Source organism: Lactuca saligna, chromosome 8 (assembly GCF_052625555.1).
Source record: "Lactuca saligna cultivar CGN05327 chromosome 8, ASM5262555v1, whole genome shotgun sequence".
NCBI lineage: Eukaryota > Viridiplantae > Streptophyta > Magnoliopsida > Asterales > Asteraceae > Lactuca > Lactuca saligna.
The window spans coordinates 162,896,762-162,912,407 of NC_136424.1; the positions used below are offsets into that span (position 1 = coordinate 162,896,762).

General features: G+C 35.6%; 1 protein-coding gene across 1 annotated transcript; it reads right to left on the reverse strand.

Annotated features, from left to right (window-relative positions):
* Positions 1-7,714: 7,714 nt before the first annotated feature.
* Positions 7,715-9,828, reverse strand: LOC145010261 (uncharacterized). The gene is made up of 4 exons (XM_078968825.1): positions 9,793-9,828; positions 8,791-9,099; positions 8,588-8,698; positions 7,715-8,458 (listed from the first exon to the last, which is right to left on the reverse strand). The coding sequence occupies exons 1-4, from the start codon at positions 9,826-9,828 to the stop codon at positions 7,817-7,819; spliced, it is 1,098 nt and encodes a 365-aa protein (XP_078824951.1). The 3' UTR covers positions 7,715-7,816.
* Positions 9,829-15,646: the final 5,818 nt, after the last annotated feature.

Here is a 15,646-nt window from a genome sequence, read left to right on the forward strand (position 1 = left end):
GGATGTAGTTTTATAGTTAGTGTGTGGGATGTGTGTGTTTTGTCAAATCGGAAAACTTGAGAAAAGAGCCACCACCACCATGAGGTGGTGGCTGCCGCCATGAGCCATCGTCGGCCGCCATGGTGTGGCTGTGTGTGTGTGTGATTAGTTTAGTACATGTGTGTGTGGTTAATTGAGATTTTAGCCTTGTAAAATGTAATTTGATTTTGGAATAATGAAAATGAACCAAACCACCACCGTAGGGTGGTGGCCGCCGCCGTGAGTTGCCATCAGCCACCACTACCCGAGGTGGTAGTGGGTGGTGCCCCGCTAGCAAACCCTAATGGGCTTAGAGATTGATTTTGGACCTATTGGGCCATGTTTGGGTGGAAAAACCTAATTATGAGTATTGGGCCTTGGATTTATTGGACCCACTTTTGGGCCATTGGGATTGAATTGTGAATTAAGCCAAACTATTCCATGCTATTTATCTAGTAGAGTAAAGAACTTAATGGATTAAGTCCTTAATGAGCTAATTGAGAAAATATTAATATTTGGGAATTTATCATGACACACGAGAATTATTTAATAAGTGAAATATTAATTAATAATCATTGGCAGAAATTAATCTAAGCAATAATGGACTTAATGGATTAAGTCCTTAACGGATTAAGTCCCTAATGGGTTAAGTAAGAAACACTTAACCCTAGTTATCATTTGATGCGAAACCCTAATGTCTCATGGGCCTTGTGTTGGGCCATCCGAGAAAAATCAAATGGACTAGAGTAATTAGTTGGGCTTTAGGGTAAGGCCCATATGAAGGATTGGGCCCAATTTAGAAAATTGGGCCATATGTTGGGCTTTGATCCCTAGTTGACTTTGGGCCTATGGATTGGGCCTTGGGCTTAGGTAATCCAAGCTAGGGGTAATGTAGTAATTACCCAAAGTATGTATTTATAGTTATGTGTTAGAACCTAATTATTAATTGGGTGTTATCTTGGTGTTGACACTTTGGGAATCTGTCATCCAGCAGCTAGAGGATGAGTCTGCGGGACTTCAGCAATGTGGGATTTTGTCTACGGGACTTCAGCAGTGCGAGGTGAGTTTCCTTCCAGTAGGAACGGGTCTAAGGCCACAATGCCGGCCCGTTTAATTAGCAGTAGTTCCGAACTTCGGTCTGATGCAGTAGTTAGGGTGCTTGATGTCTTTGTGATTCAGGCATGTTTTGTGTTATGTGTTCCGGACTCTGTTCTGATGCAGTATGCACTATATGTATTCATGCTAGTTGATATGTTTATGATATGCTATGTTCAGTTAGTTTCGGACTTCGGTCCGATGCAGGGGACGGGGTCCCAGTCAGTTCCGGACTTCGGTCCGATGCAGTTAGTTCCGGACTTCGGTCCGATGCAGGGGACGGGGTCCTAGTCAGTTCTGGACTTTGGTCCGATGTAGTTAGTTTCGGACTTCGGTCCGATGCAGGGGACGGGGTCCCAGTCAGTTCCGAACTTCGGTCTGATGCAGTTTCCGGACTTCGGTCCGATGCAGTGGGCAAGGCCCAATATGTGTTTATATGTTATTGTATGGTATATGGTAGTTTGGGGGAGCTCACTAAGCTTCGTGCTTACAGTTTCAGTTTTGGTTTCAGGTACTCAGTTTTCAAAAGAGGAGCTCGGGAAGATTGCAGTGCACACACCATTTGTTCATCCTGGGATGTTTATACTCTTATATGTTTGACAGTTGTTATGATATTTTGATATACATTGTTTATGATTCTTATATGACATTGATGAATATGGTTTTATTACTGATTTAAAACGAAATTTTCAGACTGTATTTTTGGGATGTTACACAATGCCCCATGCATGGCAGTAAAAACAAGTAACCTGCCTTGGATCAGAGGCATGAGGAGCATTAGAATTGGCTTTTCTTTTGGGTCAATCGCTTGAGGACCCTGCTTGGGACTTTACCTTCAAAATTTGTTTTGAGTGTCACACCCCAAAAACATTGGCAGAAACATTCCGGGGTGGAGGACGTCATGTATAGCATCACAACCAATAAATAACAACAATCATAGCAACGCAACCATTACAGTGAATATTTAAGTAAAAACATTTACATCTATTTTTAAACTTAGTTTGAATTACATCTAATAGTTTTGCATTGTAAAAACTTAAAAACTCTTAATGATTCAACCCCTCGAAAATCCAGCAAGTACTTATCTACCGATTTCCTGAGAATACAAGCAGTTTGAAAAATATCAGCATAAAGCTGGTGAGTTCATAGCAGTAATTTGTAATGAAAACTTATTGATGAGCGAGCCAAAATGATTATGTAGTTTCAAGAAAATTCGATATTTTCTTTAGTGAAAAACGTAGTATGATCGATTTCGTATACAACCATGGATGTTCGTTTCTGAAAATCGTAGAGATATGCAAAATACTACTTCATGTAACTAGCTAAAGCTAATCATGAAGTATAAGTATTTAATATGAAAAACCGTAGCATAAATGATCCGGTTTTGAAAACCCTGGCTCGGTCAGTATGCATAGTGTGTTTAGTTCTATTTAGTATAAATAAAACTACTGAAGAAAACCAGGTTGGTAAACTATCGATGATTTATACATAATGTGATTCGTATAACCATGCTTGATATGACTAGTGACCTTTCCAACGTTCTTCAGGCGTTGATGTTAAATTACATTTGTACATCTTAGGCGTGCCCGCCTAACTGTAGCTAGCAGTCCAGATGTGGGATGTCAGTCCCGAATAGATCTATTCACAAATCTCACGCTCTCCCTCCAGGAGACTCTGATTATACAGTGCTAGATTTTATCCCTGTACACCTAAGGGTACAGTAGTGAAGTAGCGCCTCACAGTATCGTACAATCTAGTTTACAAGTGATGCAGTAGCGTTCTACTGTAGTGAGAATCCGAATGTATACCGCGTATAGTGATAAGTTATAGTTATGAAAATCATGATTAAACAGTGATATAAACTGTACACTGTTTCTGTTCCAGTGCATATGTTTAGTAGAGAAGTTCCTATGCTTGATAAGTTTTTAGAGAAATCCCAAACTATACCGATTATAGTTTGCATGTATAACGTAGCGAATAACGTGTCCGAAAAACTATGCAATTTTTGTGAAAACGTCCCTTATGCTCAGCATAGTGCAAAAGGAAAATAAAATATGAAATTTGCATAAGTTTTATGTATATTCCTGAAAACATTTATGTTTAGCTTATAAGAAAAACATTTATGTTTAGCTTGTATTCCCCCTTGAAAACCTTCAAATACGGAAAAATGTAGAGGTATGAACTCACTGTTGGTGCGTGAAATCGTTGGCTGAAATGAAGATCCTCGAGTTGTTGCACGTGAAACTTAACGAAATCCTATTGTCAAATAAATACATATATGTATGTATCTAAATTAGCGATTTCGATAAATAAGGTGTCAGAAAAACACTTGAATTTGGTTGAGGAATGTTACCGAGACTTGCTTGAATCGAAGAAATGGGTTTTTCAGCCAACAGCACCACCAAAAGGTGTTTACGGCCGTGAACAAGGGTTTACGGTTTCTAAAGGTTGGCAAGTTTACGGTTTCTGAAGATTGCCGAGTTTACGGCCGTAAACTCAAGAACTGAGTTTACGGTCTTTGAAGGTTGGACCGTAAACTCGAAAAATGATGTTTGGATACTGATTTCGATGGGGATAAGTGATTCCAAACGTTCCAAAGTGCTCCAAACGGTGTTTTTCGACGTTTCCCAAAGTTAAAACGCGATTTTGAGTGTTTACGGTTTATGTTTCTTAGGGAGAGGAGGACAGAATGTGGCCAGAAACGTCCTAATGAAGTCGGAGACATCGTATTTATAGGGTGAAAGTGGGGTCCATTCGTCCTTGACTGTAAACAGGGTTTACGGTCGTAATCCCATTTTTTAGACCAAAAATGTTTGATTTTCAAGATTTTCGGGTTACCACACGATTTTTAGTTCTGAATCGTAAATAATTTAATTAAATATAACTAGATTATTTTAAAAAACCAAAGAGTTTGACGGAAAAGTGAACAAATTTGAATTTTTATTAACGGAACCGCGTAATAGAAACAGGACAAGTTTCGGGTTGTCACATTGAAGGAGCTTTCATCTTCTTCCACACAGAATGACACCCACAACACTACCACCCATGCGGTGGCAGACAGAAGTCGGGGAACACAACGAGAGGGGCAGCCGCCCGGAGCAACGACGACGACAAGACTCGGGGTAATAGCAAAAGAAGCGATGGAGCACATTACCGGGAAGAAGATGCAACAGTGGCCACGAAATGTCGGGCTTCGCTATCGTCGGCAACAGCAGCGTACGGGGTTGGCTTCATCAACAGTGGTGTAGCGGCAGTGACTCTCGGCCATTCAAGGCAGTGTCAAGGGGGTGGTGGTGCGGTTGGACGTTGGGGATACAAGGTGGTGGCTGCAATAATGATTAAGGTTAAGGTTTGAGAGGGTATTGGGTGCTATATCGGATGAAGGGATGATACGGGTTTGATCTCCCGTATCCAATTCAAAACTTAGATTTGCATTTGACACTTCTAGCCCCTCCATCACCCTTTCTTTTCAAATTAAGCCCATTAATTACTAAACAACCCCTGCTTCACAAAAACATTTACATTTCAAGTCCTAATGTTACAATATGGACCCCAAATTCTAGAATTTATCTCATTTAACTCCTTATCACTAACACTGATAAATTACTAAGGATTTAGAGCTAAAATAAAATAAAATATAAAATACATCACGAGGTCTTAAGGCTTATTATTTATTTATTTATTATTATCCTTATTTATTTATTTACTTATTTTATTTTATTTGTTTCATTTTTAAACGGAATGTTACATGGAGTTAAGCCTAAATGTAATGAAATGGTGTGGAATAAAGGTGCAAAATAAATGCATAAAATGCACTTAAACGGAATGTTACATGGAGTTAAGCCTAAATGTAAAGATATGGTTGTTACAAATTCTTACTTTGTTTTCTTGAATTTAGACAAGCTATGCTAAACTCCTTTTGGTTGACTTTGGTGAAATTACTTGAATGTTTGGTTGAATATTGAAGAACTACATGAACATGTTCTTGAATATTTATAAAAATGTTTTCCATTTTAACATCTTTTTACTTCTTATATGTTTTTATTCATGATTTAGATGTATATGTAGTGATTAGTTGACTAATTTATTGATTAAGTAATGGATCTTCAAATTAGCAAGCAACAGGTGATTCTTGTGTTAGTTTTCACTTCACACAATCACAAAAACATTTTTTCCAACATGGTAGTAAAAGCTTTTGACTCCTCTTGTATATAGTGACTTTTTGGTGATTAATGCTAGTTAACTTTCACTAATTACATGTTTAATGGAAATTGTGACTTTAAATAAGGAAATATGTTATGAGTTCCTCTAGCTATTTTAATGATTAAGAAAAGTCTAGGTAATCTCAAACTTCTTGGATTACTATAACCAAATTAGAGATTTATGACAAGTATTGCAACTTGGATTCTAATGATGTACTTACGAAATGTTTAAATGATAAAATCTTAAGTCAACAACCCCTCTCTCATTGATTTTACATCTAACATTACTTTTGTTGAATTGTGTTTTGTAAATCATAGTTTAATTTTAAGTTCTTTTAGAACAACCCATAAGATTAAAACATATATTTTTATTTTTATTTTTATTTCAGTTTCACAAGTATTTGTATAACAAGATTTTCGTAGAGCAACAAAGTGAAAAAATCTTCATAGATATGATCCCTTTACAATTATACGTTATTTTGTATGTAATATTAATGATATTTATTTTTGTTTGTCTTGACAACCACCAACACACTAGAAGTCCACCCTTGGTGGATAATGTTGGAGATGAGCGACAATGTTGGAAGGGAAGAAGATGAGGGATGGAAGACGACAATGAAGATGAGATGGTGGATAAGGGATGCGATCGACTATAATAATTTGTCTGATCAAGTTAAAATAGACGACACGGAGGTTTGTGTGTGTGTGTGTGTGTGTATATATATATATATATATATATATATATATATATATATATATATATATATATATATATATATATATATATATATATATATATATATATATATATATATATATATATATAAGGTCTTATGAAGAGAGAGAGAGAAAAAAAAAAGAGAGAGGAAGAAGAAGAAGAAGAAGGTCATCAGGTGATTTTAGAATTAAAGAGTGGATGTCATGGTAAGGGTAGGGTTGGTGGCCCGCAATTTACTTTTAGTTATAATGGATAGTTATGTATATGGATAAAAAGAACTAAATAAGTTATACGAAGGTAAATAAGTAATATTATCTGAATTGGGAACCAACAACATAAGAAATCTATACGTATAACGAAAAAAATATGTATGAAATTTGCGAACTCGAATGCCACAACAATTTTGATGGTCATTTTTTGACTAGTTAGGGTAGACTGAGTCGGTGCTATGGTAGGGTAGATGATGGGCCGTACCGGTTATAATATTGGTGCAATGGCTCCAAGCATTAATCGGTATCATACAATGGAGGATAATGAATAATACAACTTGTTGCTTTTTGTCTCTTAGACTTTCTCTTTCTAATCTCTCAAGTATTGATTAGATATAAATCATATATAAATACATGTATTAAAATAATTTTATATGTATTTAATTTGTTGGGTATGATTTTTAATATTTTTATTAATTAATTTTGTATGATTTTAGTTAAGTGGGTGGAATTTGTGGAGAAAGGCTACAAGTGGGTTGACCCATATGAGTTGCCTTGGAGCCAAAACTCGTTTAGACTTTACGTCATACCGAGCCAACCGGAAGGGAATCGCAGGCCGTGATCGATGCCCTCCCTCATTGCCACCACCTTTCGGAAAATTCCACGTTCTTCCCCCTCCTCGAACACGACAATTCCGATGACGATAACTCCCCGAAGTCGTTGATTACCAATATCAAGACGTACAGTTCTGATTTTAGGGTTCGAACGACATCTTTACAGGAGTTTATGTCAGGAAAGATGGAAACTTGCCACTTATCAGTATATGCCCCCGATTACTACGTCTATGGTTGCGCTGAAACCAAGGCTTCCATGATACGATTTTGAATGATGCAGAAGATAATGTTGAATATATAAATCGTAGTTTTCTACTCAATATGCTGCCAGAACCTCTGGTTTATTTGATTAAGCAGAGTAATTTGATGTGATTTATACGTTTGTGTGTGAAGAATCTGTCATGATCAGATTCAATTAAACCTGTTCTGCAGTTTTACTATTGTTGTTGTCTTGCTCAATCTGGATGAATTGCTTCTCAAATGTTTCTTTTAACCAAAGAAGGGGAGCCTGTACACCGTGTTTCTCTTTACAGGTAAGCAATTTGGTGGCTCTACTATTGAATGATGATTAAGGTTTAATGATAGTAAGCTTCTCTATATTTTACTTCTGGGATGCCTATGTTTTTTTTATTTTATTTTAAATATATATGTATTGAGGTGATTGATTACAAAAAGAGAGGTAATTTTAAAGGGCACATCCATAGGAATGTCATTGATTAGTTGGAAATGGCATATAAAAGCAATAGACTGATTCACGAAGAAGCAACCTTCTGTCCCATTCACAGTCACAATCACAGTCAACCAAAATACATCTCAAATATATAAAAAAAAAAGTTATATAGTCAAGTAGCAGACATTATTTGATATAGTAAGATAACATATATAGATGTACTTAAGTCTTAGGAATCTAATGAAGATAAGTACTAATACGATAGGCAAATCATGATGAGGACCTTTACCTTACAACTTCTTCAAATGTTGAAAAGCTTCCTCAAAGATACAAACCATGAGGCGCACCATTTCAGTTCTCATCACCTCATAGACATGTGGAGCCAAGCTTAAACCCGATCCACCAATCACTTCTTGAGCAAGTAAATGAAGTTGCTCGGGATTAGGATACCTGGATACATCAAATGAAGGATCCGACTGAAATGCCCTTAATGTCCTTTCTGTAAGTTCAACCAACACTTCATTAGGAATCCCAGGTCCAGATCTTGAAGGCCCAGCACCACCACTACCACTGCCACTGCCACTGCCACTACCACCACCACTGCCACTGCCACTGCCACCACCGCTGTTCTTGTTGCTGCTTTTTGACCGAATCTTGAGTAACCCTTTAGGCTTCCTTCCACGCGATACAACTGAGTTAACTCGGGATGGACGGACAAGTTCAGCCAATGTTTCATTGTCGCTATTGTTTGACCGAGTCCTTCGTGTTCGTTGATTCTGTTGAACATATGGTATAACTGAGTTAGCTCGGACTCGAGGGAGACCGATGATTCTGTTTTTCTTAATTGGTCCTTGTGCCTCAAGTAAAATGGAAATGTCTAAATCCCAATCAGGAGTTGACTCTTTGGATTCTAATATCTTTCGCATGCGCTCCTGATCAACAACAAAACAAACCAAGTATTTATATTACATTTTTACTTATATACTAAAACTTATTGAAACACCTAAAGTTACATACTAGCAAAATAACTTCTAGATTTAGCAGTGATTAATTACACTTACCCCAATCAACCGTGCCTCCTCAGATGCCCATTCATTAGTCCCTTTTATTTTATGCGATCCTTCCCAAAACTCTACGGTTGTAAGATGCTCATTGCACTCCTGAAGCAGATCCTATAAACAAAACAACATAGAATGTACTTAACTCTTTATTTAAATTTGAATTTTAAGTATTATATTTATATAATGTATAGAATATATATTACTAGTATAAACTTATTGAAGGACTTTGCCCCAGTTGTATGAACCACTTGAAGCTTTTCTCTATTTTGTTTGTTGGTGATAGACTTCCTTTTAAAAGACCTGTTGCGCCAATGACTACAGAAAGTCTTCCACACGCGTATGTCAAAGTATGTAGGGCACTGTTCCACAAGTGATGTCCCATCTCTGTTGGCCCTTTCTTGTGCCCTAATTCTTTCCTCGTATAAGGCTTGAGTCATTGTACGTCCCACATGTTGTCTCACAACTGCATCACCTTCAGCATTGGATACACCACGAGGATAGCAATAGTACCTCTACCAATTTCCAAAACACCAACAATTTTAAAAAAATTAAAAAAAAAAAAAAAAACATTATGTAATATTATTTAATGATGAACATAAATTACAAAAGGAGAATGTATATATGTATTTACTCGAAACTCTGAAATAATAGTAGGCCAAAAGCTTTTTGGTGCTTTATGAAATGTGAACACTCCTTTAGGCCAATGAGCACGGAGTATAGCCAACAAGGTCTTTCTAGCAATAGTGTCAAGAATACTGTATTTACAAGTAAATAAAGTTAAAATCATGGAATATATATATATATATATATATATATATATATATATATATATATATATATATATATATATATATATATATATATATATATATATATATATATATATATATATATATATATATATATGTGTGTGTGTGTGTATGTGTGTGTGTAAGTAAGTAAGTAAGTTGAAATAGTAAATATTTTACTCACTGTGTTCTGCTAATGCTTATAGGTCGAGGAGTGTTAGGAATATTAGGGTATTCTCCAGTAGAATGACTTCGTACCCTTGGAGCTACATTATATATATATATATATATATATATATATATATATATATATATATATATATATATATATATATATATATATATATATATATACACATACATACATATAGATAAAAGATATAAACTGTATAATGTATGTGAGTTGAATAAACATACCTGGCAGGCCCTGATTGTTATTGTTATGTTGGCCATGTCTTTGTTCTTGACGTTTTCGAGCCATATCACTGCTTCAATTTGTAATTAAATATATGAAATGTAGTTATATTCAAAGTTTATGCCACTATATATGCCCAATATATGTAATTCTAATAATTATCAAACAAAGTATCATAATTTGTGACCCCCATAGAGTTAATATTCAACATATACAAGTAAAGGGGAAGCACAAGTACTTATAAATGTGTTATTGTATTCAGATAATAAATCACGCTACGTTCATTTCTTAGCAAGATATAACAAAATAAACTTTTAAATCCTAAATTGAATACTTAATTTACTATATAGCTTATATTGTTAGTATTCTCTTCTTGCTTTATTGCTAATATCTGCTTCTTGTTTTATTATTAATATCTGATGTCACTATATGTCTATTTATGGACTATTCACATGCTTATCCGTGCTCTTCTTTGCTTTCTATGTTGTTGCTTGTATTTGTATTCTTTTTCTCTAGTCAAACACCACCGGTTATTTCTTCTTCGGTTGATGTTTCATGCAATCAATGTGGGCTTATATTTCAAACTTGTAAATCATTTATTCAACTCCAAATCATACATCCTTAATTTCATTTCAAGCTATGAAGCCCTAATTGGAAAGAGATCAAAGATGTGTGGCACATTTAGGAAAAACTTAAAGTTATTAGTGTTCAATCTAAGTAGGATTTCATTATCAAGCTAGTATATTAGTAATTAAAATCCTACATCATGTATCCCCAATTCAATTTCAAACTGTAAACCCTAATTTTTTTATTGCCTTACATTACCCCGAACTTTGATCGCATCAATTCAAACTAGTACATTAAAAACCCTATGATTGTACTTTCCCGATTTCCTTCATACTAAAATTCCTAATAAAATCCAAAAATAACAAATACATTCAAACATTAGTAAATAAACAAAGATTTAGTCCATAAAAATAAGTGTTGAAGTAATATCTCTACCTCTAAACTCCTTCGGGGATAAACAATCAATGTGAACACAATCAAATTGATTTTCAAACTTTAGAAGATATTTCAGAAATGGTAACACAAACCTGAATTAGATTGAAAGGCGTGCCAAAGAGGCAAGATTGACGAAATGGAGCTTCGACGGAAACTCGTCGGAGCTCACACGAGCTTTTTTTTGCTTCTGACAATGGCGGAGTTACTAAGGTTGGAGCCTTTATATTGTTCATAGGTATTTATGGCGGAAGCGGTCCCTCTGTATGTATATGAGAGTGGGCCCTCTTTATATCTTATATATATATATATATATATATATATATATATATATATATATATATATATATATATATATATATATATATATATACACACTTTTTTCGGTCTTTATCTATTTTATAAACAAGTTGCAAAAAAGAAATAAAAAGAGTGAGTTGAAGGCACCAATGTCGGCCCACTAAATTATGTTGGTAGGATAATAATCATCTTCGTGACTATTTCCTGTATTATCTATATATGCTTGTTGTCTTTGTGACTCTTACTGTTATGATTATATGTTAGTTTTAGGGACGAAATAGACCCAATATCGGTTTAAAGATATCGAAGGGGTGAAATAGACCCAATGGTGGAATAGACCTGGTACTTCCTTGTGCTGACACATGAGTTGAAATAGAGTCGATGGTGAAATAGACCTCGTACATCCTTTTGCTGACACATGAGTTGAAATAGACTCGGGGGTGAAATAGACACGGTACAGCCTCCAGATGACATATATGTATGGTATGCGGTATTTTGGGGGAGCTCACTAAGCTTTGTGCTTACAGTTTTCTGTTTATGTTTCAGGTACTTCCAGCTCGAAAGGGAAAGGCTCAAATTGATCGCACCGCATTCGCCCATGTTTTCTGCATTATATGATTTTGGGATTTGTACTATGATATTATTTCATTATATTCACTTTTGGTTAATTTTTATGGGTTTTTAGCATAACAAACAATCCTTATATGTGCATGCAACCCTAAATTGTTTGGATCTATGTTTTCTCTATTAAACATACAAGTATTGAATACAAAACAAGAAACCCTAGGAGGCATCTATAATCTTCGAAATTAACAAACACTAGGGTTAGAATACATAACTCAATTGTTATATTGTAATAACAATGAATTCCTTGAAGATATTGGACTTGAGAGCAAGTGTAACACATCTAATGACTCACAAACACGCTAAGCAAGAGGATGATATGAGAGGAGAGGAGGAAGCTTGAACAATTTGACTCTTCTCAGGGTTAGGGGTGCATGGCCAAAATCAAGAGGGGTTATAATGTGACATCCCCATTTTCACGGCTAGAAAACACCGATTTTGTTTATGTTTGTTAATTTGAAAATCAGAGTAACATTTTAAGTAATAGTGTTGCATAATTTTGTCCCAAAACAAAATATGATAAAGATTTATCAAAAGCATTTCTAAAGAAGTGTATTTCATTAAAAGACTCGGGATGTCATGTTCGATACAGATCAAACGCATAAATAATACAACATAAGCCTTACTACATTATTTCATATTTATAGGCCTATAATCCCTTATCTCTCATCCAAACATCTATGCTCATGTGCCACTACCTGTAATGCAAGAAACTGAGTGGGTCAGGCTTGGGAGCCTGGTGAGCACATAGGGTTTTCAACCCACAATAAATAAGATTATAAACTTTATCAAACCAAACAAACCCGATTACCCGTTCCCGTTATCCTCACTTTACGTCCCTAAAACATCTAACACAAGGGACCTAGTCTAAGGACTTTTATCGGGGTGACAACACATGCTTCAGGGATTCCTCAGCAATTCATGTCAAATAAGGCAACCATGTGGGGGATGCAGTACTGCTGGTAAACACACAGTTCAAATAAACACCTACAGGTTGTGAGCCTGCTAGCATTCCATTAGACTGTCTAGAATAGTCCGTAGTCATCATCTATACTCCGCTAGATGACTGGATCATCAATAACATCTATGACGAGTCCTCTCATTATTTTATTTGGTCACATTGCAACTATTACATTTATCCATGTATTACCCAACACAATTTGTAGATATAAAATAAATATATTGTTTAAATCATTTAAAACATGTATAAAATTGTTCATCCAACATAGATAGCAAGTATACAGATAATATGCACACACAGCACGTAATTTATATAAAATACTTCATATCTATGTGTAAGATGAAAGTAACTATGCAATCACTTGAAAAAGGTGGTGATTTTGCCTTTGAACAACGCTTTGTTATCTCAAAACAATTATCCCTCGATAAAACCTAGTATCAATATCACTAGGGTTTAGTATGACGTTAACCGCGACTAATTAATAGTCTAGCTATTATTACTATTATATAAGCGTTAAACAATACTTATATAACCCATAATAATAGCCCAAGTACTCATTATAAGTTCCTAATAACGTTACTATAATTATTTAAAAGATATATTAAAATTTGCGTAGGCGTAGCTGACTTACAGCGGGTTTTAAAGAAAACCGGATTTCGCTTGGAGCAACGTTTCGAAACCGAAAGACCCTTTTTTCTCGGGACTCCGGGAACCTCAGGGCTCCCTTCGGGTGCTAGGGTTTCACCTAGGCTTTAGGGAGTGTTAGAAACCTTAAAGAGAGAAAGTAGTGAGAGAAAGATGAGAGAAAGGTGTGAATTTTCCGGGAAATCTCGCAGCTATTTATAGGGGTCAGCAGCTCCTCGGAACGCTGGGTGTTCAGCAGCTACGCAGCATGTAGCTTCGGATAGGACTGTTAGCTCGCTCCAGCTGGCTCGCACTCGCATCGGAAGGATAAGACTGAGGTACGCTGGGCATTCCCAACTTCTAATGCAGGGCGTAGGGCGAAGCGACGTGGCGTTCATCGGATGCGAGGCTGGTCTTCATCGGACGACTCAGATCGAGCCGCGTCATCTATCTCGCATCAGGTTTCGCAAATTCGATTCCAAACTTCAAAATTTTGTATCTTCCTCATACGAGCTCCGTTTTTTACGTTCTTTATATCCACACATAGGCGAGAACGTACTCTACAACTTTTGTTTAGACTCTGTCGACTAATTTTGACTTTATTTTAAAAGTTATTAATAGGCCGGGATAGGATTGGTCCGTTAAAAGTTCATAACTTCTTCATCTGACGTCCGTTTTCGTTTGTCTTTTTATCGTTATGCTACTATTAACGAGATCTTCGATTCTTGTTTAGGTTGTGTCGGCTAAAAACAGCTCGATCTAATATTCGAACTTCGGGTTGTACACTTCTAAGTCGAAACTTCGAAAAATCATAACTTCCTCATACGAAGTCAAATTTGGGTGTTCTTTTTATGGACGCTCTCGGTTTAACGTATTCTATGACTTTCATTTAGATTTCTAAGGCTAAGAATCTCTCTATCGTAAATTCACTATTTACACTTCCCGGTATCGTGTCGGTTTCGTCGCTAAACTTTGACGGGTCATAACTTCTTCGTTATAACTCGGATTTCGACGTTCTTTATATCGTAGGAATCCTTGTTTCGACCACTACAACTTTATGTAAAGATATTGGGCTTATCTCACACTTTAATTTTTATGCTTATTTTTATTCTTCATTAATTATACCTTTATAATTAAGTTATAAGCACACAAATACACATAATTCACATAGTATTCAAATATTTCATCTTTATTACTTCAAAAGAGTTAAAATAGTTGACCTAGATTATTACATCATCTAAAATGTTTAGCCCTGAAACCCGGGCGTTACATATAACTCAGGTAACTTAGAGCCAAAGTTAGGGTTTTAAGGAGGAACCCCTAATTCCTTAGCTTAAGGCCTAAACAGCCCATGGACTCCCATCCCATAGGCCTTGGACGAAAGTTTTAGGGGCTCCCTAGAAGTTTTCGTCCAACCCTTCTAGGGTGATCCAAGAGCCCAAATCCACAGCTATCAATAAATTGTTAAATAGCCCCTGCACTTTTAATTACTTCGTTTAATCTCCAAATTAATTCAAAATTAATTTTTGATTAAATATTAATTAAATAACATGATATATAATTAATATATTATTTCCAAAATACATTAAGAAATCATTTATATTAGTTTATTATTCCAAATACTAAATTCTTCCTCTTTCTCAATATGTCATCCTGTCTAGTTGCTAGTATGAAGGCAACCTAGAACGACTGTGCTACTATCAATTCAAGTACATACCATTTATAGTTATGGGCTTAGACACTTAATCTAACAGTCTCCCACTTAGATAAGTCTAATAACTATAGTTGCAAGTATAACTTCAAAATTTAACTAGCAAATTGTAGCTCTCAAAGTCGTTGTCGAACTCTGACCTAGTCAGTTACGTGTCCTAAGATAAGTGATCATATAACCCTCCGTTCTGCATGATATCATGTGAACAAATGACATGGAACAGAATCATTCTCATTGTCCAATGGTTTTATTTCCCAATTTATAATTTGTAATGACAAAGAACTACTAATCGAACACATCAATTTAGTCTTGGTCAGGCCCAACACATAAGTGGACATCAAATCATCGAGGGGCCCAAGATATTGCTTTTACCGTTAGGGAAAAAGGAACAGATAAAATTTGACTTATATGCCTGCACTATTTACTCATCAAATTATGCACAACAATACGTTTTATAACATCAAGTGACTGATGCATTTACGCATTATCAATGCACAACCAACTCGTAAACAACAACTCATATATCTCCATTAAAAGATTATACAATATTATCATCTCAGAATTACTCGTGATAAATTCCATGAAGTAATTCACTAAGCGTGGGTTAATCCAATAGTCAAATTCTCCAATTCAAAAG

Bases quoted from the DNA above. Each gene is read 5' to 3' on its own strand.
- LOC145010261 (XM_078968825.1), bottom strand. From the start codon at position 9,828: ATGGCCAACATAACAATAACAATCAGGGCCTGCCAG. The intron at 8,699-8,790 runs GTAATATATATT...TTTTGTTTATAG, and splicing joins CCTTCAATAAGTTTATACTA to GATCTGCTTCAGGAGTGCAA. The intron at 8,459-8,587 runs GTAAGTGTAATT...GTTGTTGATCAG, and splicing joins AGGAGGCACGGTTGATTGGG to GAGCGCATGCGAAAGATATT.